At 37.1% G+C, this 20156-nt stretch overlaps 2 protein-coding genes across 3 annotated transcripts in view; one reads left to right on the top strand and one right to left on the bottom strand.

The window, feature by feature from the left end:
• The first annotated feature begins 42 nt into the window (after positions 1 to 42).
• Positions 43 to 20156, top strand: part of TDRD9 (tudor domain containing 9) — an 84186-nt gene continuing 64072 nt past the window's right edge. Inside the window, exon 1 of one of the 2 annotated variants that reach the window (XM_074583851.1) lies at positions 43 to 224. In XM_074583851.1, coding sequence (XP_074439952.1) covers positions 58 to 224 — 167 coding nt within the window. In that variant the 5' untranslated portion in view covers positions 43 to 57. The remainder of the gene's footprint in view (positions 225 to 20156) is intronic. The other variant, XM_074583850.1, reaches the window with a different exon arrangement.
• Positions 6100 to 9220, bottom strand: RD3L (RD3 like). The gene is made up of 3 exons (XM_074583852.1): positions 8750 to 9220; positions 7724 to 8032; positions 6100 to 6842 (listed from the first exon to the last, which is right to left on the bottom strand). Exons 2-3 carry the CDS (start codon positions 8023 to 8025, stop codon positions 6545 to 6547), a joined length of 600 nt encoding a protein of 199 aa, XP_074439953.1. The 5' UTR covers positions 8026 to 8032; positions 8750 to 9220; the 3' UTR covers positions 6100 to 6544.

Below are 20156 nucleotides of genomic sequence, written 5' to 3'. Positions count from 1 at the left end.
GAGGCGGGTTCCGCGGTGCGAAGTGCGGGGCGGGCGCCGCGTGCCGCCGCCATCATCATGCTGCGGCAGCTGACGGCGGAGCAGATCAGCGACTGGTTTACTATCGGCAAAGCCGTCGCTGCTGTCGAGTTCTTGGGCGAGGAGGCGCGGGCCGGCGCCCCGCGCAGTTCCCCTTGCCGCCCCCCGAGCCCACTCGCTGCCCGGGAGCCGTTCACGGCTGCGGGGTGAGTGCGGGGCGGCCTCTGCTCCTCACGGCAGGGAGGTGCTCCTCACGGCCGGGGCGAAGGGCCGTCTGTGAGGGCACCGGTGGCCTCCCTTCTCTGGTGTGCGCGCCCGTGGCCCCGGGTGTGCAGGGCGTTTCACCAGGGTCTGGACGGGCCTCCCTGACTCCCCCGCTCTGCCTGGGCGCGGTGTGGTGTGGTTGTGGGATTGCAGCCTGACACCCTCCTCAGTAACGTTTATGGCTGTAGTCCAGGGGTAGACGTGTTTTTGTGGTTTTAATACTTCTTCTGATTTGCTGCTTACCTCTGTTGTCTTGATCATCACTAGACGTGCTACGTGTAGGATTTTCTTTCTCTGAAGTGTGTTAGTGCAGGTGTGCAATTCTGGCAAGCGCTGTTGAAAAACTCTGGAACAATGCTAGAGAAGACCTGGTTTATTCTGGTTCAGGTGTGTAGCTTAGGAATTTTGGCAGTGGCAAGTGATAAATAAAATGATATTCGGGAGTAAACACTTAAATCCCGTATTCATAATATTCTCAGGGTATGTTTTTATGTGTTTTACTATTAAGTCAATGAGCAACACTGCTGATCTGGGCTGATCTTTGTTTTCCCCTCATAGTCCCTTAATAGTATTACTGGCTTTTATCTTCTTGTTCTTAGTGGCCGATCCTTGAATGTCAAATAATTATGTTACAGTACATAAATATTTTGACCAGTAGTGTTTGATACATTCTTTGTAACTAAGCATTTCTATTTTGAGTAGATTAATCCTTTGCTTATACCAAAATTCATAAGCAAATGTTCTTAATAATAAATAGGTATTACCTACCCTATAACTTTCTTGGGAAGCTTAATTTGTTAAGCTACAAATTTGTGAAAATTTGGCTTGTTTCTTATCTGTTCTTCTTCCTTCTTTCCTCTAATGTCCCTTTCCAGGCAGAAATTTTCTAGCAGTTAAGATACTGATGTCACCTACTGCAGATGTTCTCAGTTATTTCAAACTGAATCTTTGTTTGCTTCTCTATAGGAATGTCTGTTTTATCTGAGCAGCAGTTAGCAGTCTGTTTTCCTCAGTCGACCGCTACGTGTTTTCTAACTAAATTGTGTATGTTCATTGCTCTTGTGACCTCTCTGAAGCATTTTAATTAACAGGATGAAACTAGTTCAAGGTGTATTGGCTTGTCACTCCTTGGGTATGCTTTATTCTCAGATGGCAGAGTTTACAGTCCAGGAGAAGAACTCTATGTATGTTTGCATAGTGTTTGCATATTGGGAAAAAAAAACCAACCAACCAACAACAAAACAACCCCTTTCCCCTGGATGCTGCCTAAAGAGAAATGTGTTGTGGCAGCGCATAGTAATCTTAGTATTTAGATCAGGTTCAGTTAGTGTGTCCATGGTGGCTATAGAAAAGTGTTTTGTATGCACTTTAATATACTGAAGTATTTTTCAAAATTATGTGGAGAAACAATCTAGACTTGCATGTCTTCCATTTCCTGTGTGCTGTATAGCAGCATGGGTTGCTTTGTTTCAAGACCTCTCTCAAAGGGTGTACATTGGCTTCTGAGGAAGAATGAACCTTTTGCCTAACATCTTAACAGCAGATATTCTGACGGCTCAGCAGAGACTGTTCAGGCTGTTGGTTTTTGCCTTTGCGTCATGGAAAGGACAAAATGGGCACATGAAAATATCTATCCCCTGTCATCCTTTAATGTGAAAGCGCTGCCATTAACAGCCTCTGAATCTGACTGAGCGCTACTGGTTTGTATGCAAGTAGTTAAAATTTTCCAGAAGTGACCAAACAGAATTTTATAGTGTTTTAAGGTTATCTACCGTTAATGTAGTTCCTAAGCCCAGTATGCACAAGATGTCTTGGATTTCTCGGTCTTTATTTGGGTGCCAGTAACATTTCTGTACTACTTGGGAAGGGTTTAACGAGAGATTTCTTGAACCCAACTGAGCATTGAGCCACTAAAATGTACTAAGTAATACAGAAGAAATTAGCAAGATTCATCAAGCCTTGTGTGCCTAGGCAGAGGCAAATCTACTTTGGTTAGACGGATACCCTTTTCGACTCAAAAGCCTTAGCATGTAACCTAATTGTGGGGTTTTACAGTTGTGTTAACAGAAGTTATTTTTATAGGTTGTTTTTTTTTCTTTTTTTCTTTCTCATCTGAGAGAAAGAAAGAGAGGATATGCATCCTAAATAGCTATTTGTGTAAGCGGGGACAGAATTTCATCATTACGACATATAAAACTTTTGAGAATAGATGATAGATGCATTTGTGTGCTGCTGCAAAATGAAAAGAACGTGTATAAGGTGTTTTTGTTTAGCTGTTTTGTTTCCATATACACTTCTGTTTCATAATTCTGGGAATATGCTTATGTTTAGGGAGTTTTAAAAATCTTGAAGAATCTTGAGGAGGTTTAGATTCAAGTAGGAAATGCTTAGGTTTTATTCACTGGCTTCTTAAGAAAGAGTTTGTAGAGCTGAAAACGAAAGAATTTCTCTCCTTTTGTTGAAGCTGCTTGTTGGATAATAGTATATTTTAATATTTCTTTCAAAACTTTGTTTCTTGGGAAAATCAAAACAAAGATTATTTTATATTTTTCAAATGCTTATTTAAGTTATTTAGAGCTGGATATACGATTATTGATGGAGACTGTCTTTCTACTTGTTTTGTCTAAATTTAGAAGTAAAAATGTGTAGGATTAATATCAAATTGGTACAGGTGTGTTATTGCACGCAAATGTGTGTAATAACTAATATTTTACCAAAATATTACTGAAACTGTCTAATGTAGTAAAGTACAAAAAAATGATATAAAAGCCTCATGTCTCCCTTAAACAGAGATGTAGAATGTGTTCTCTTTCTTTACCAGTGATGCCTCATTTTCTACGGCTTTTAAGATTATCTTGGTATCTGAACTACCTCTAGAATAGCAGTGCTAGTAATTTTGGTTGGAATTTTGATCCTTAAATAGCTCATTGGTTAACTTTTTAATTCCTCTGATTATGTTTAACTGAATTAAATTTAGACCCTTAAATCCTTTCTTGTTATCAAAACAATTGTGGTTCATATTGAGACACTTAAAGGCTTAAATGTGGAAAAGGTAGTTAGTCTCTCTTTGATTTTTTGCATTTCATATGTGTAGCTTTCACCAAGTTAGCCCTTTTTTTATAGTCAGCTTCTTTGGCTTTAAAAAAATCGTACGCTGTTTTTTCTGCCCAACACCTGGGCAGGTGGGAGACATTGCTGCCCTTTGATATTATTATCACTTGTCTTTCTGTGAACGCAGTGGTTTGCGTCAGCTGTGTCAGAAATACCAGCTGGGTTAGTGTAAGGAATAATATAGTTTCAGATCACCTCATGCAAATCATGTAGGCCATAAATAAGAAGTGCTTAAAGAAACAGTTGCGTTCTCAAATAGTAATCTTCAGCAGGGAAATGATGACTGGCCTGCAGCCGTGTTACTGCTATCTGGTATAGTTGAAATCTAAGTGTAAGCTAAATTCCAGAAAATAACTTGTCTTTACTGGCAGACTGAGTTACGGATTCTCTTTGTAGCACGTTGCAGTAAACCTAGCAGATTTCTTTAAAACATGTTTAACTTTTTTTAGTTTGTTTTCTTGCTCTTACACGTTTGGTTTTTCTATGCTTTTCTCTGTTTTTAACTAGAGAGAGAGTACATAATACTTCCATCAGATGAAAGTCCTCATATTCCGTGAAGTTTACCTCATTTCTGTTTTTGACAAAATGGACAAAGCACGATCTTTAGTAGATGCCATTTTCTTAGCCTCTGGATAATTTTTTTTGCTACATCCTCTCCAGTATGCAGTTTGGTTTCTCTGTCTCCTTTCACACACACCACAGACCCCCCCCAAGTATGAACACTAGAACTGGATGCAGTAGCCTAGTATCAGTTTCATCAATAAAACATGCATATAAAAGCAGGTAACCCTTTTTGTCTGTTTCCTTTGCATTGCATTGGGATTTAACATTGAATTGGCTATGATGCCTAGAAAATCTTTTGGACTATTATTCAGTGACTGCCTTTTGGTGTATGTTGTAGTTGATGGTCCTTATTTCTGGACTTAGAAGACTGCCTTTGCTTATATTAAAGTGAAATTGAAGTGAAATTTATGAAGAATGCATAAGTTGTATCCGTGGTCATCTTGTAGGGTTGTAGGTTTTTCCCCCCTACCTGTTTTTGATGATCATAAAGGAAAGTGGACCTTGGAATCTAAACTTTTACAACTTTTTTCATCTGTTTTCCAATAGAAAGCTGTGAAGTTACCATTTTAAGAAACTAATTTATGTGAACTACCATTGCAGGAATCTTGCACATTTGACTAAATAAAAGTCATATTCTGAAACCAGCATTGTGGATGTTAATTCTCAATGTAATATGAATTCTGTTAATGCCTTTTATATGCTCAGTACCTGTTACCCTCTTTCCTGTGGAAAAGGTACTTGATGTTTAACTCTGTGGGGAGCTTTATCACTGAGGAAAAACCTTCCTTTCAAACAGTCCTGCCCTTGTGCAGGGATCCATGTCTGGATTGTTTAGAACTGCATGAAAAGAATCTGATACTCTTAATTCTGCATCGGTAGGGCAGAGTAAGTTGAGATTAACTCTTCTGTTATTTATCCACAAACTGACAGCTGCACAAATGGAGGGCACAGAGTTTATACCAGCTGAGTGCAGAGCGAATGAGTTTGCACATGCCTGTGAAGTTTTGTGTATTTAGTTCATGGAAAATGGAGGGACTGGTTAATTTTGGTATTGAGATGCAATTTTTTTATTCTAAACTTGTGGGAACTGATTTACTCTAGCCCTGTAGTGCTTTCTTAGTTAGGTCTATGCAGTTAGGTGGATATTGTTGCACCTTCTGTATAGATTATGTTCCACTTTTCTGCACGGAATGTTCTCTAGATTATAAACTTTCCAAAGGCTTTTTTTAAAATAGTATTTTTTCGTTTATGAAAACATTGTGCCATTTGTTTCACCCAATTTATGTTGCAGTATTAGTAAATTCTTTCTTGGGTGTGGGTTAAAAATTGTGGAACATAGGAAATACCTTTCAGTTATACGTTATCAGCTTGAGGAAATCTGAATGTTGTCTTCAGTATGTTTGAAGAAAATACCTGAGGAAGCAGTTTTCCTCCATGTTTGCAAAATAGTGCTGTCTGTCAATTGGGCTGTGTGAGTCTTGCCCATTTTTTTTTAATGATGTGGCAGACAGATTAAAAGAAGATCTGGAGATGAAGAGGTTACGTAAAAGACATGTAAAAACTTGTTACATACAGTGATGGGAGCCCAATTGGAAATGCAGCAAACTGAGTTCTGGCATATGTTTTCATTGATTTTCTGCTCTAATTGTCTGCTGTGACCGCAACTGCTACATATCCAATCAGTCTTGTAAAACTTCATCATAATAATGGCAACTGAAAAACATGAAATTTTGTTTTACTTAAATTTAAAAAGATCACCTCTTGCTTTGGAAATGATCTGTTGACTCTTCTGCTATTCTAGAAAAATGCTGTCTGATTTGATCAAAATGTTTAGGTTTAATGCAGAACCTGGATTTCAGGATAACTTCCAATAAGCCAAATGAAGAAGTACAACTACTTGAAAAAAACAATTCATTAACTTCTTAAAGAATGGAGAGCTAGGTGTTAAACGCTGTTAAATATCCAATGTTTTCATTTAGTTGTTTATCTTCACAGTATTTCAGCACATGCAGAGTACAGTTTGGAAAAAATAAACAGTACATGCAGCGTGTTAAAACTTCTGACATTGTTTTCAATTTTGAACTTATTCTCAAAGTTAAGCAATAACTGTTCAGCTACAAAAAGTATTTATTGTCTTACTTGGTATAACTGATACTATATTAAATTATCTGTCTTACACAATATAAAGTTCCTATTGAACCTAAAAGCTATGTGACAAATACACAAGTTTCACCTAACACTTTGTGGATTGATGCTATTTTATTTTGAAATGGAAAGCAGTCTTTTCTTGTTTAAATAAATCTAGCTGTATATGGCTAAAAAATAAAATACTTCAGAGGCGGTTTTCAGAAACATTACATTTTTGGTTAAAAGGTGCCTTCAAACACAGCATCTTTACTATAAAGACAAAAGGAGAGTTCATAGTTAATTTTTGTATATTGCATACTAGCTATAATCAAGCATTTTCATTTCTGAACTTGGAAAAAAGGGGAGCATGTCACATTTCTTATTCCTGTGTTTGGGGATGGCAATCACAAGAAAGGAATGCAAACGTCTACATAGCTTTTTGAAAGAAACACAAACCAACTTAACTTGATGGGTAGTAATAGGGTAGATTCCAGATTCTATGAGAGAAAGTGGGAAACATGCTTTGTGTGTTTTTGTCGACATAACTTGAAACCGTGGGGATTTCATCTTTGTCCGATTTGTTAGAACTGTCTCCACGCAGGCTGAAATGTTCAGAGCAATTTGTATTCCACGCATCTACCAGTTGGTCTTGTTGATTTTCTCTCTCGATGGTGGTAAGAAAATCTTTTAAAACTTGCTTGAATATGTAGACTATTTCCCAGGGTAAAACATCATTTTCTGCCAAAACTTCACGAAATCTAGAAACAAACAAAAACTGAAATCTAATCATCAGCATTGAAAACTCTTCTGTTTCCTCTCTGGTCTTTTGAGGGGAGGGGAAGGAGGAGGAAATGACTACATTCTGGTGTCATTTATTCCTTGCTGCCACATTTTCCCACACACCTCCCCCAAAAGATTGTAAGAGGAAAAGAGCTCTAACAATGCACTGGATGTGGTCCAGCTATTATGAGGATTGAAAGCTATTGTTATTGGGTATGCCTTTTTTTTTTTTTTTTTTTTTTTGGCCCATCTGGGTAACTTGATTTAAACTGACTTTGCCCTTAGGTATATTCTGGGCTTTAAAAGGCACATAGGCTTGTTCTGATGTTTCTACGTGTCTCTAGAAAATGTATTTAAAATACAGGCATAGAAGAATTTTTCTTTGTAAAATATTGGGGGGGTTGGTTGGTTTTTAAAAAATGGGTGTGGGTTTTTTTTTTTTTTGTCACTGATTTGCTAGTTTTAGAAGCTTTCCAGGTATTTTGGACAGTGAGGCTGGGTTTCTGTGTAACAGTGCATTGCATTAGTGCTTTAATTTGATTTTTGGTTACTCAGTTACTATTTAATAAATATTAGGGATAAATAACAGAGGAAAAACTGTTGAGAGGTCATGTGTTTATGCATGTGAGACTTCCCTTGTTTTGGATTAGACCAGGAAAATCCTGATTAAAAACTTCCTTCAAGTACAACATATTAAAGTAAAGATGTGATTTTTAAAACACCTGTAAAAATGCATTCCAATTGCTGGTCATTGTTACTTTGAAAGAAATGTCAGAGCCAAATATAAACTTGGATTAGGTGGAAGAAACATCTTTCTTACTATGGAATACTCAAAGTTAGAGAAATACGAAACAATTACCTGCTGAGAACAGTTCCCATTTGGCAAGGCTGGATTTGTGAACACAGAACTTCAAGCTGCCGTTGCTCAGTAGCTGGAATTGTTGCTTGAGGGTTTTGGTAGTTCTTTGGTAGCCAGTTGTAATCCATGCCAGTCTTTTGGACTTTTTGTTCATTCTCAATCTCTTGCACTAGTCGTTCGCGTTCTTTCAGGTGCCATTTCAGTTCCCTCAGTAGGGTTTTTGTAACTACTTCTGACCCAGAGTATCTTGTGGGTTTGTAGGAATCATTTTTTGACCACTTCATCCAGCCAAAAAGTGGCATTTTTAAGCTGTGAGGGGAGAGAAAAAAATAACTTTTTCTTATTTTTGTCTGCTTATTTCCTCAAACCAGGACACTGTCCGACTGATGGTATTTATACCTGTAGACTTCCTTCTTAAGAGCTGAATGTTTAAAGGAAACTTTTTTAATGATTCTAAAATATTTTGCAGTACAATATAAGTAGTGATAACAATAATCACCAAGCCATAAGTAGATCTGACAAGCCTTGCATTTTATAATGTTTTCCATCTGTTTTCTGAATTAACGTAGCTATGTGAAGTTTATAGCATTTAAAAGTGCATATCTGTCATCTTGGAAATACTTCATTTTTTTATCCTGATAGCACATAGGGTTTAAAAACAAAAAACCAAAATACTCCCCCCCTTTGCCAAACTAAATAAATAAAAAAAAAAAAAAACAACCCAAACACAAAAGACCCCAAACCAAACAACCCCTCCTTCAAAAAAAACCCACCCTAAAACAACAACAAAACCACAAACCTCCAAAATTGGAAGTCACCCATACATTTAAAAAGTGATTAAATAAAGTTAAGTGCTGGAACTCCGAGTCATCGGTTTTTAAAACTTCAGTATATTTTTGTGTTAAATAAATTCTTGTTTATATAACCTGGAAACAAGCATCTGGTGGAATAGGCTTTTAAAATTGCAGTTTGTTACAAATCATGCAGACACAAGCATACTAATTGGAATAAAATAACATAAATTACCTTTGCCGTTTTCTGTGAACAGTGTCGTTCCAGGTGAGTTTGCTTGAAGGTCTCTTATTCTAGCATATCCTGTTTCCAGGCTGTTACTACTGCTGGAAGAAAACAAGGTTTTTTTTCTTTTTTCTTTTTTTCTTTTTTTTTCATTTACTCAAACTGTGCTTAGAAAAATGGTTTTCTGTACCGAATATGACAGTTTAAGTTTTTCTGCTTTTAAGGTTCTTTTTCATCCTCTGTACCAGAGAGGAGTAGCAATCCATTTAGCCTAACATGGTCTCTCAAATACTTTCTACAAAGTCCATTAAGATCTCCTACCTTTGAATTGAGTTCTGCCGATGGCGGCGATTTAAAAAAAAAAAAAAAAGATGGTAACAATTTCAAATGCTTGTTGCTAAATCCATCCAAAGGTATTGTTGGTAGTGAGATGAATAATGATAGTCTGAAGCAACTACAGACGTGCTTCTAGCTAAAGTTAAGGCTGTCGTATGATGTGATGCTTGGCTGTGCATAGCTGTAGGTCACAGTTTAGAGCTGTATTTTTATGCCTGTAGAGTGCTAAAAATAACTATGTTGCTTTTATCATCAAACTAAACTTTCAGGCCATTGAGATGCTGGAAGACTTTTCTCCCATTAGAGGGGGGATCAGGCTGTTCTACTGTCATTTTTAAACAGCTAAGAATAGTCTTTCTCTAGTAAAGATCATCTAAAGCCTTTGTTAAGTGAGTGTTGACAGAAAAGAGCTATTTGACAGTTGCTCAGGATTTTGTTGCTATATTAAATAGTTCTTCCAGATGAATTTCATCAATCTCATAGTATTCTGCTTTTTCATTACTCTGCATAGCTCTTAGCATTTTTAATTAACATTTTAAATGTGTTTAAAGAAGCCAGTCTGTAACACCTATGGTGTGCCATGAAAGACACATTAATCTAATTAAAGGAATAGAATGATAAAGAGATGCAAATTGAGGTCAAACTGATCTAAAAAGCCCAGAATTGTAAGTCTTACCATAGACTTTGCTTCTCTCTCAACTGGCTGTCAGTTGCCTGCTCCCTCTTTCCTTGATGAGTATTTTGAGCATATCCATTTTTAAAATTCATTTTCACGGATGGCATTGTGCACACTAAAGGTCGCTGAAGCAGCCATTTTCCGTTCCAGTTATCTGGTCTCTTCCTATTAATCTAAACAGTAGGCATGGTATACGAAATGCCTTCTCTTCTGCTCTTTCTTGTTCTAATGACTCTCTTTGCTCCTCTAAGTATTTTTTGTTCCTACTTTTTTGCCCCCACTGGTGTGTCGAACTGTTCGGAGAACAAGGGTTCTGTAAATTTGTTCTAGATGTCATACAACATAAAGGATGACGTGTATGGCTGTTATTAAAGCTGATACTACTTATACATTGGAAAATTCAAATGTCAGTATTAATCCTCTTCAGCTGGAAGGTTTTCACATTGCATTGTATGTGGTACTGTGAAAAAGGGAGGGAGGTAGGTTTATGATGACAGAAGTGTCCTGACAGATTTTCAGATGAAATTAAAATGCTCCTTGCCACCCCCTTTACAGCACAGTTAACATGTCATCACTTTTTTTCCACTGTATCAAATCAGAAAGTAAACTGCTGTACAGTATGAAACGATTGTAGTGTCTTTGCAAATTAAGGAGATGCATACTACTGGAAGGTGTACAAATGAATTAAATGAGAAACCTACAAGAGTTTGGTTTGTTGGTTTTTTTTTACCTAATCTTTGGTTGCATGATAAATTCTCTGAGGCAGGATACTGAGAATGATATTTTTCTTTCCATTGGTAGGAGAACATTTAAGCTGAAAACTTGTATTGCTTCTACTTGTGTATCCATTTCAGATCTGTATTCAGAAAGAGATGACTGCTCACGTGAGGCTGGCATTGGGAACTGGAACTTCAAAGTAGAGCAGTATTTTATGCAGTTGCTAGCTGGTGGTTAATCCTGGAAACTGTGTAGTTACAGTTCCATCCAGCTATCCCTAAATATGCTCATGGTTCTGCAGTGCTGTGTCGAGATGGAAGTTTGGGCTTGAATTTGGCTGATAGTGGGTCTGTTCCCTGAAGGCATTACTGAGGTTGTCTTTATTATTAACTACAGTTATTGTTATGATCTAACCTGGCGGGAGGGGGTGCTGTGTTTTGATTCCTCTCATTAATTTTTAGGCAGTTCCTAAAATCACAGTAATAAAATTACAAATGGTATGAAGTCTTTACTACATACCTTTAGGTTTCTTGCCTTTTTTTTTATTTCATTTTTTTAAATGTTCTTTGACTCTCTCATTATTGTGGAAAAACGTTTTGGTGTCCTCAACATTCATCAAGCAATCTTGCACTTTTCTTCAGTCAGTAAATTTATGTAACCTGGAGATGCTATGTTTTTACAAGTGATTTATGGCCTTAAGCTTCTAAATCTCTCGTATCTTTGGCACTTCATTTCTTTACTCAATTCTGTAACTTTTCTAAAAGTTTCAGTCCCAGCACTTTTGCTTTTCTTACTGTAGCATACCAAAACAGTATTTTTATAGTTTTAATTTCCCTTTTCTGAATTTTTCTTTGATGGTATTAGTGACTAAAACACATAATATTTGCGTAAGACCATAACATTAGTATTATAATGAGTAATTTTTGTCTTTTTTTAATAAGCCATAATTTACTCTGCCACTGCAGCAGAGCTGTTGTTTGTTAATTGATTTTTTTCCTGTAAATTAACCCTAACTGTATGTGTAATACAAAATGCAAATTGAAGATTCTTTGAACTTTCTTAAAACTTTCCTTCAACCTTTCTTTGTTTTCCTAATTTTTGAGGCAAGGAATGTAATGAATTCCTAAAGCATCTGTTGTTTCTATAACTTGGTAATTTTCTTTGAACTGCAGTGAATTATATCTCCTCTTATGTAGGTAAAACAGAAAGAGTGTATTTTCATATAAACATTTCTTATGCTTTCTCTGAAGTTAACCATTCTTTTTTCTGTAGCATATTTTAGGCTTGTTTTCTGGTACTATTGTCAAATTGAACTGAGGGAGCAGCAAGAGTTGCTGGAGCCAAAGTGCAGATTTCCTTTCATAAACCAATTCAGACAATTTTAGTGGTCTTTCCTTTCTTGCTATGGCAGGTCCAGGTTCGTCAGCAAAGAGCCTTATTCCAAAACAATAGCCTTACAAGAGCACATGCTAATTGAAAATTGATAGGGTAAATAAGGAAATAAGGGTGGCAGCCAGTGGATAAAATGGGATCTCTTTCCTCGCATCCCTGTGTAAGACACACAGGTTATTTATTTCTAATTTTAAATGGCTATGTATAGAACAGACTTTTTAAAAACCTTGGGTGATAGCTTATTTTTATCCTGTGGACTTCTTGGTACCAAAAGAATGTATTCCGAATTGTCAGTGTCTTCCTCTTTCTCCTATACTCATCATTCTCCACCCAGTCCCAAGTAAATGGGGGGAGAATTCAGATGGAGGAAACATCAAACAGTTCTTACTTCTTGAACTAATTGCCAATTCTGCCAGCTTACAAAGATGTTTCTCACTTAGGCAGCTGGCTAGGAGACTGCGCAACCTGGTTTGTGGAGTTGTAGGAGGAGGGAAGGAGAAAAGAGGAACTTCTCATTTTTCTTCTTTCTAAGAGAGTACAAAATACTTTCTCTAGCAACTCCATGAGCAATAACTAAATGATTGTATTGCACTATGTGTATGCTTTCCACTGCAGATTACTCTAGCTATGTAAGTTAAATACTCCTCTACTTCTTGGAAGCCTTTTTCTGAAATAATAATAGTAAAGGAGGCCTGTGGAGAAGCTCTTAATTGCATGGCCATGCAGTTAGATGTATTGACTTGTGTCTCCTGTGCCTTCAGACCATATAAAGAATAAATGGTTCACCTTAAGAGCGTCTGAGTAGAGCTAGGCAATCTAAAACAGAGGTTTGCATGGCAGAGCTCATGTGTAAGGAGGCTGTTAAACTTTTACATCAGTACGGGTGAGTGAAGACAACCACGCATGGAACAATGGAACAATCTAAATGCATCTCTGCAATAGTTACTCTGCTTTGTTGTGATGAGAATTTCTTTTGAGTTATGGTGGTTGTATTTGGTTTCCTCATGGCTCTTAGCTGTACTGCTTTCATGACATTTGGCTTACAAATACGGAAGTGAGGAGTCATTGAGGTAGCTTAATTTACTTTCCCATAGTTACGTGCGTACACAAAGTAAGCATAATTTACATGAAATTACTCTAGAATAGATTAATATGGAGGTTCCCTACTGTCTTCAGTAAACGTAAACACAGCCTCTAATTTAGAAGCTGATCTTCATAATGACTGACTCTACAGATCACCAGTGAGAATAATAAGCATGCCCTGGTGCATGTGGCAAAACAGTTTCTACTCTGTTTATTATTTTCTTTCACCCTTAAAATAAATTCAAATATGAGGCACTGTTTCATTTACTGCTTGATTCATTCTGGTTAGTAGGAGGCATACTTGGGGAGTCTGTTACTAGTTCTTACTTGACTGAGGGGAAATGAGTGTCAATCTGGTGTGGTATTAGTACATGTCATCTTTAAAGAACTCCTCTGAACACAGTGCTACATCCATGGTGGCAGTTACATTCTGGGTATGTTTTGTCCTGAAGAGTTGCATCTAAACCTGACGCTTGTGGCGAGAACCCTCAGTTTCAAAGTGGTTTTGTTCAGCCATGTACACGTGTGGCTCGGTGTGAAGGCATGGAAGTCCAGTTCATGGTTCTAATCTTTAACCTGAAAATGTCTGGTACTCAAAATGTCTCATCTGTTCTAGGAATTCCTCTTTTGCCTCTTTTTGTTTGACATCACAATTGTGAGGGGGGACCTTGATGATTAAGATATTCTGGAATCAATTAACTGGTGTGAGGCTGCAAAGATTTACTTAAGTTAGAAGTATTGCTTGCTTTTGAAGTTCTTCAGGGTTAAAACATCTGAATCTCTCCTTGTCAGTACTCTTACAGCTTTCTGTGTTATCAACTAGGAGCACTCAGGTCTATGTTGAAGGCATAGCACAGCTACAGAGTAAGAATAATGACATACATTTGTGATGTAAGTACAACAGACAACATCGGGATTTAAACTGCTGAAACTTACTACGGGGAAACAGAATGAGTCAATGTGGGATACGTGTTCCGAGGGTGCTGAATATACCTGGATTTTAGCTTTATTGATACAATGGCAAAGCGTAACTCCGAAGTACTTGAAGAATGGCAGTTAGGTGGTTTTGTGGATGTTTATAGAAAACTCCCTCTAGTATAAGCAGTAGCATTACAGAAAAGTGGGTTCTTACTTGAAAATTATCATACCTAACCTTAATACCAGCTACTTTAGAAGATGGGTCTGTTTATGACAAGGTAATATTTCTTAGCTAAAAAGAGGTGACGGAAGATATTTATTTTATCCTGTCTGATGCTTTCTGAAATCTCTTGAAAGCTTTTTCTAAAAAAACTAAGTAAAATAATCTCTATAGCACAGTAAACTTAGGTATTTGCATGATGTGTGGTTAAATAAGTTTTACATTCTGATTATGACCTTTCAGTGCTACTGTAATAAATAATTTGCTGTAATGCAGAAGGCATATTCTTGAAACAGACTTATTCTTGCAAAATCTGAAATTCTCATGAGGAATAAAAGTTCTCTAGGGATCAGCTGTTCTTCCAGTGTAGTTTTTTCTTGTGAACAAGTATTGTTCTGTAACTGTATTCTGGGAGAAAAAAGCTGCAAATCCAAGTCAGGTTGGAGTACAGCAAGAAGACTTTAGTTTTAACATATGTGTCTTAACATATGCAAAGTAACTTCCTAAACTGACAGCTAGGTCCTGTAATAAAAAAGCACTGTAGTTAAACCTGGAGCTACTACTGTGCCTGTCTGTAAGAACTACAAATTCAATACTTATTAGTGCTGATTGAGTGTGCTGTTGGACAGCACACTTTTTTTTTTGTTTGTCAGAAAAACTTTTTTTTTGGTGCTGAACAGCAGTTTGCTCTCCTGTCGTCTTGTGCCATGGAGCTGTGCTTTTGAACTGCCTCACTGAAGTGATTCCAGGTAAAAATGAAATCAACCTTTCAAAAATGCATCCATTTAAACAAGTATTGCATTGATTTGAACAGCAAGGTGACAAACAGTGAGAACAGGGGGAGGAAAAGCTCTCTATTCTTTACTTTGGAAGATTTTATGGCGTCCGTACCATCTGAGGTGCTGATGACTTGCAATTGAAAGAGGCAAGAAGTACAGCTGTCTTTATGAATGAAACTCACAATGACACACCAAGAAATTATCATAATTCTTATTTGACCACACACACGCTTTTCCCTCTTTTTTACTGAGCATGACGTTACATGGCATGGAGTATCTCTGGTTGGTTTGGGTTATCTGCCTGGTTGTGTCCCCTCCCAACCTCTTGTGCATAGTGTGACAAACAGAGGCTGCCTCGATGTTCTGCAGACACTGCTCAGCAATAACTAAAACGTTGGTGTGTTTGGTGTATTGTTTTGGTGACAAATCTAAAACATAGCATCATAGAGTTCCTTGCCATGAAGAAAATTAACTCGATCCCAGCCAGGTCCAGTACATTTACATAGGAAGGTTTACCAATACTACCAGTCATCTGAGAAAAGTGCAATTTCATTTTTGTAGCTATCTGTATCTAGCAGGTCGAATGATTTGCTTTCATTTATAAACACAGCCCCATTCTTCAGATTTAATGATCAACTTTGCAGTGCATTTTTCTTTTGATTTGACAGAACAAATCCCTGTAGCCGTTTCAGGCTGCAGACAGATGGTGAGTCTACCTCCTCTGATTACTTCAGACAACATTTGACTGCTGCTTTGCTTTTTAATAACTATGAACAAAACTTGCCATAGCCTATGTGAGAGGCCACTTGGTAAGACCCCTTGTTTGGTTTTTTTGCTGTGACAGCTAACAACAGTAATAATTTCTCTTTTTTTGGGCAGTTAACAGTGTTAACTGACAGAAAGTTGTGTAAGCTATCATTGTACTTCTGTTGCTGTTATGAATAAAATGGGGACATGTTTGAAGCCAATTTCTTACGGTTGGACTGTCTGTAGCATTAATGTCTCCGTGCTGGTGACACTTTAGTAGTAATCAGGGGAGTTAAAGGCATCAATTTGAAATTGAGGGGATCTCGCATTTGATACTAGTTTTCATGGGCATTTTTTTAATTCAGCACAGTCTCTTACTTGTGTTATATTTTATTCAGATTTATTTACGATGGATTTTACCAAGTTGATAACCAAATGCTTAGTTCTAATTTTCTTGTTATGGGGAATTATTTATTTATTTTCTATTTGGCTAAGTTCCTTGCCTTTGTGGTTAGAGAGAAGTGATGAATTTTGAAGTTTTAAGTAGTATAGATGCTTTGTGAATGTTACTAAAGGATCAGAAACAATGTTTGATAGAGGAATTGTGCTTTTGGTTTAAGATAAAAATATGAACACCCATGTGACTTCTAATTCATAACTAATTATGATAACATTATTTTACAAAATTAACTGTTTTGTGTGTGGTAGAGAGGTAGTTGAGTTGCTGTGTGGCTTGTCACCATCTTCCCTCTTCCAAACATCCCTATTTGAGCTATGGCTGCAGAAAGAGGAGCTCATCTCCAAGAAGAGTCTAGTTCTTTGAAGCCCAGTAGTTCATCCCAGTCTCCCCCACTGGCATAAAATCCCAGAGCAGTAGACAGTAAATTTGAGTGTGTTTCATCCTGGCATTTGTCATGGTTGTTTTTCTTGGATTTTAACTGTGGGTAAGGTGGAAGATGGAAGGTCTTACAGAGCTGTTAGTTCGACACAGAAGAAATATGTCTGAGATGTTGAATTTACATAGTCTATCCAAATTCAAACACTTGTATTTGGGTTTTTCAGGATTTTGCAAAGTAGATTTAGTGTGCTCCCCCTCTGTCTCCCCAGCTGGTTAAGGTTTTAAAACAGGAGCCCTGAATAACTGCTGTGAGGAAGAGCAGTGCAAGCCTTTAAGATGCCTATATATGAAGACTTTATCACTAAATCTAGCTAATTACCTTTTTAAAACAACTCTCCTGAGTGGAAAAAAACCATGTACCTCATTGATTATTAGATTCTTAAAATAATCTGTAAATCACTTTGTAAAATCTGTATTTTAGTATTTAATAGATTTCAGTTATTCTGAATTTGATTACTAATCTATTTTTGTGACTGAAACATTATGGTTTTTGAATGACAGTACATTATTTCTTTAAACTTAATGTATTTCTGCAAGTAAAACCAGTCTTAAAAGTATGGAATGCCAGCTGCCAGTTAAAAGGAAAGTAATTTTTAGTATGTCCTTCAGTAAACCCAGTGGAAGGTTACTTACTGTCATGGCAAATGTTCAGTTATGTAAAATGTCACATTATTTTAGTTTCAGAAAAGAGGCTTTGAAACAGTCTACTGTATATATCATACTAAAATTGTACAGCAAAATTTTGCTCTGTATGCTATAAGGCTAAGTGCTTTTTCAAGTGATTCCGCCTCAGAGATCTCTAAGTAGGTGGACAGCTTGTGCGTGTGATAGAAGCCATGACTTAGGGCAGTCCTCCTCTGGTGATCTGTGAAATGAGTGACACTGGTTTTATGTTCAACTCCCAGTCCCATGTGAACAGAGATTTTTGTGTCAAATGAACCAAAACATAAATAGTCAAAAAGTACATCTATAAGGCTTTTTTTAAAACACAGCCCTAGAACACAACTTTTACAGTTGTTTGTCTCCAAGATGGAAATGTTCTTGAGTTTATATGGGCTTGAATAGGAGCTTTTACCCCCAAATTAAATAGTTAATAGAAAATAATCTGAAATTGGATAAGCAAGCATCTTAATCCTTGGAATGTCATTATTTTCTTTATACAATCAGGTTTGCTGTGTAAGCAGTGTTATTTTTTCAGGGAATGAGGTTGTATGTATCTGTTCGTTTAATAAGGCTTTTTCTGAGCATCACTTCTGGAGACATTAACTGTGTTCAGAGTATGCATTGGCATTGTAGTATATGTCACTGAAAATAGGCAAATAAATTACCTGGCACAGTTGTGGTTGAGGTTGGGCAATTGATTTTATTTTTGATAACTAAGTGTATGCAAAAATGCTTTGGTTAATTTTTCAAATGCTCAAATATGAAAATTTCCAAAATGTACTCTGATGATGGCCTTGTTGACTTGTTAGAGGTCATTCTGTAGCTTGAAGAAAAGGAAGACCTTTCTCTAGCTGAATTTATTTAAAGAAAGACACCCTCAGTGTGTTTGAGAGTATTTACAATAGGATGTGTCAACAATTTCTGGTGTTAAACTGTGTTTCCCTTCTAGTAATCCCCTGAAGTGGCAGCTGTATTTAATTTTATGTTTATGACACTGACTTTTCCTTTAAACCCAAATCAGAAATATTTAAAAAAAAATTTGTCCCAATCAAATGCTCAAAATTAGTTTAAGTAGTTGTATCTGTCATGATCAGTCACACTTCAGAAAAATGTTATAGTGGTTAAACCACATGGTAAGGAATAGGGAAAGTATCCCATTGTCTCATAAGAAACAGTGTTAATTCTCTTCCAAAAAGAGGCATGCTGTGTACCTCCTTTTTGCCTGCGTAGAAAGCTTCCACTGGCCACTGCTTGTCAGGCTTAAAGTTCCCACGTCTGTTACTTCTGAGAGTATTTTCCAAAATAGGTAGATCATAAGATGTGTACACCTTCATAGGTGGCTGATGTGTTATGTTTTACAGATGCTAGGACATACCAAGACTTACTTGTTATTGAGAGACATTACTGATTGATCGTGTTCTCAGAGCTTTATAATTTTGTCTGCCTTTGTCTGCTTAGGGTAGCATAATGTCATATGTTTGCAGGTTCAGCCACAGAAATCTGGCTGCTTTTGAGGATGAAATGTGCCCTTGATTTGAATAAGACCAAACTCTCACCTTTTTTAAATGAAGGGGAAGGAAGAAAAAACTGAACATCTGAAGTCTCCTGCATTTCCTTAAATTTTTGGCTTTCAATTTTTCAGCAGTTGTGTTAGAGTCACAAAAATGCTTTTTACTGCCTCTTAATTTGGTAAAATTCTGAATGTGTTTCATATATGCAGCTGAAAAGTTGTTGTTTGCCAATGTTGTAATGTGTTTGAGGGAGTCTAAAAGTAGGTGAGTGCCAAGACTGGATCTGGAAAGCCTGAGGAATATATGCCATAACAGGGTAGGTGTACTGAAATGGGGGTTTTCACTGTGTCAGAGGGAATAGAAATGGGGAAGAAATAACTGGTGTATTAGACAGACGCATGCTTTGTAAGTAGAACCCAGAAGAACCCCTTCATTAGTGTTGTCCTTTCCTACCCTGAAATGGATTTGAATTTTCTGAATGTTGTCATTCCTCTGCTGTCAGCAAATGTTTGTTGAAACTCATTAGAAGAATATTCCATCCGTTTCTGTTTGTCCAGGTATATATAGGATGATACTTCCTAGTGATGGCTTATCAATGATTACTTGAAAGGATTGTATTGTTCCGATGACTTAGGAGAGTGCCAGAGGCCTTTACAATGATTTATCTTTTTTTTACATTTTGCTTAAAAAATAACATTATTCTTTAAGCTTTTTGTTTTATTAAAGCTGCAAAGTTCAGCATTAGAACATTGAGAAAGGATGTAATGAAGGTTGGTTGTTCATTTCGTATGCCCATATGCAGTTTTCTAATTGCATGTGGTTTTCCCCAAGACTGTAGCCTGATTCAGTGCATCGAGTGAGCAATGTTCATTCTTAATGACTGGCTATTAAATATTTTCTTTATTCATTGTGTAGCCTGAGGTTTATTTACTGCATGCTGTTTTCTGAAGACAGAAAGCCTAATATCTGAAGGAAAATATCCAAATATCCAACCAAAAGAAATTAATGTATTCTCACAAATCACCAAGGTCATACTGTCTTCGTTTTCCTGGAGCTGTACAGGCAAAGGTCAAAAGCACACACATACTTCTGTGAGTCAGTTTTGAAATGCTTAACACTCCATCTCTGGGAGCATTTAGTTGAATATATCTGGTATTATATAAAACTGTTTCTTAGCTGACTTCTGCTGCAGCTTAAAGTCTGATGCTTCTGCAAGGTCTTTACGGCAATCGAGGAACGCGGTCCTACCTTTCTCACCCTTAGCCCCTACCCCTCAGTGGAAGTTTTTTGTTGAAGTGATTTACTTGCTATTGCTCAGGGCTCTAACAGTCAAGTAGTACCTGCTTCTCCGTAACAGCATTTACTGTCTTAATCAGATGGCTTTTTTTCTTGCAGAGGACTGAAGGACAAGTTGTATTTACTGCAAAAGCAGGTTTTATTGTCGGAAGATGTGTGTCCAGTGCATTTGGTGAGGCT

This window comes from Larus michahellis, chromosome 4 (assembly GCF_964199755.1).
Source record: "Larus michahellis chromosome 4, bLarMic1.1, whole genome shotgun sequence".
Taxonomy (NCBI): Eukaryota; Metazoa; Chordata; class Aves; order Charadriiformes; family Laridae; genus Larus; species Larus michahellis.
This window is presented reverse-complemented; position numbering and strand designations above follow the sequence as displayed.

Coding starts and splice junctions, on each gene's coding strand:
- RD3L (XM_074583852.1), bottom strand. CDS start 8,025: ATGCCACTTTTTGGCTGGATGAAGTGGTCAAAAAATGATTCCTACAAA. Junction 6,843..7,723: donor ATGGGAACTGTTCTCAGCAG/GTAATTGTTTCG, acceptor GTTTGTTTCTAG/ATTTCGTGAAGTTTTGGCAG.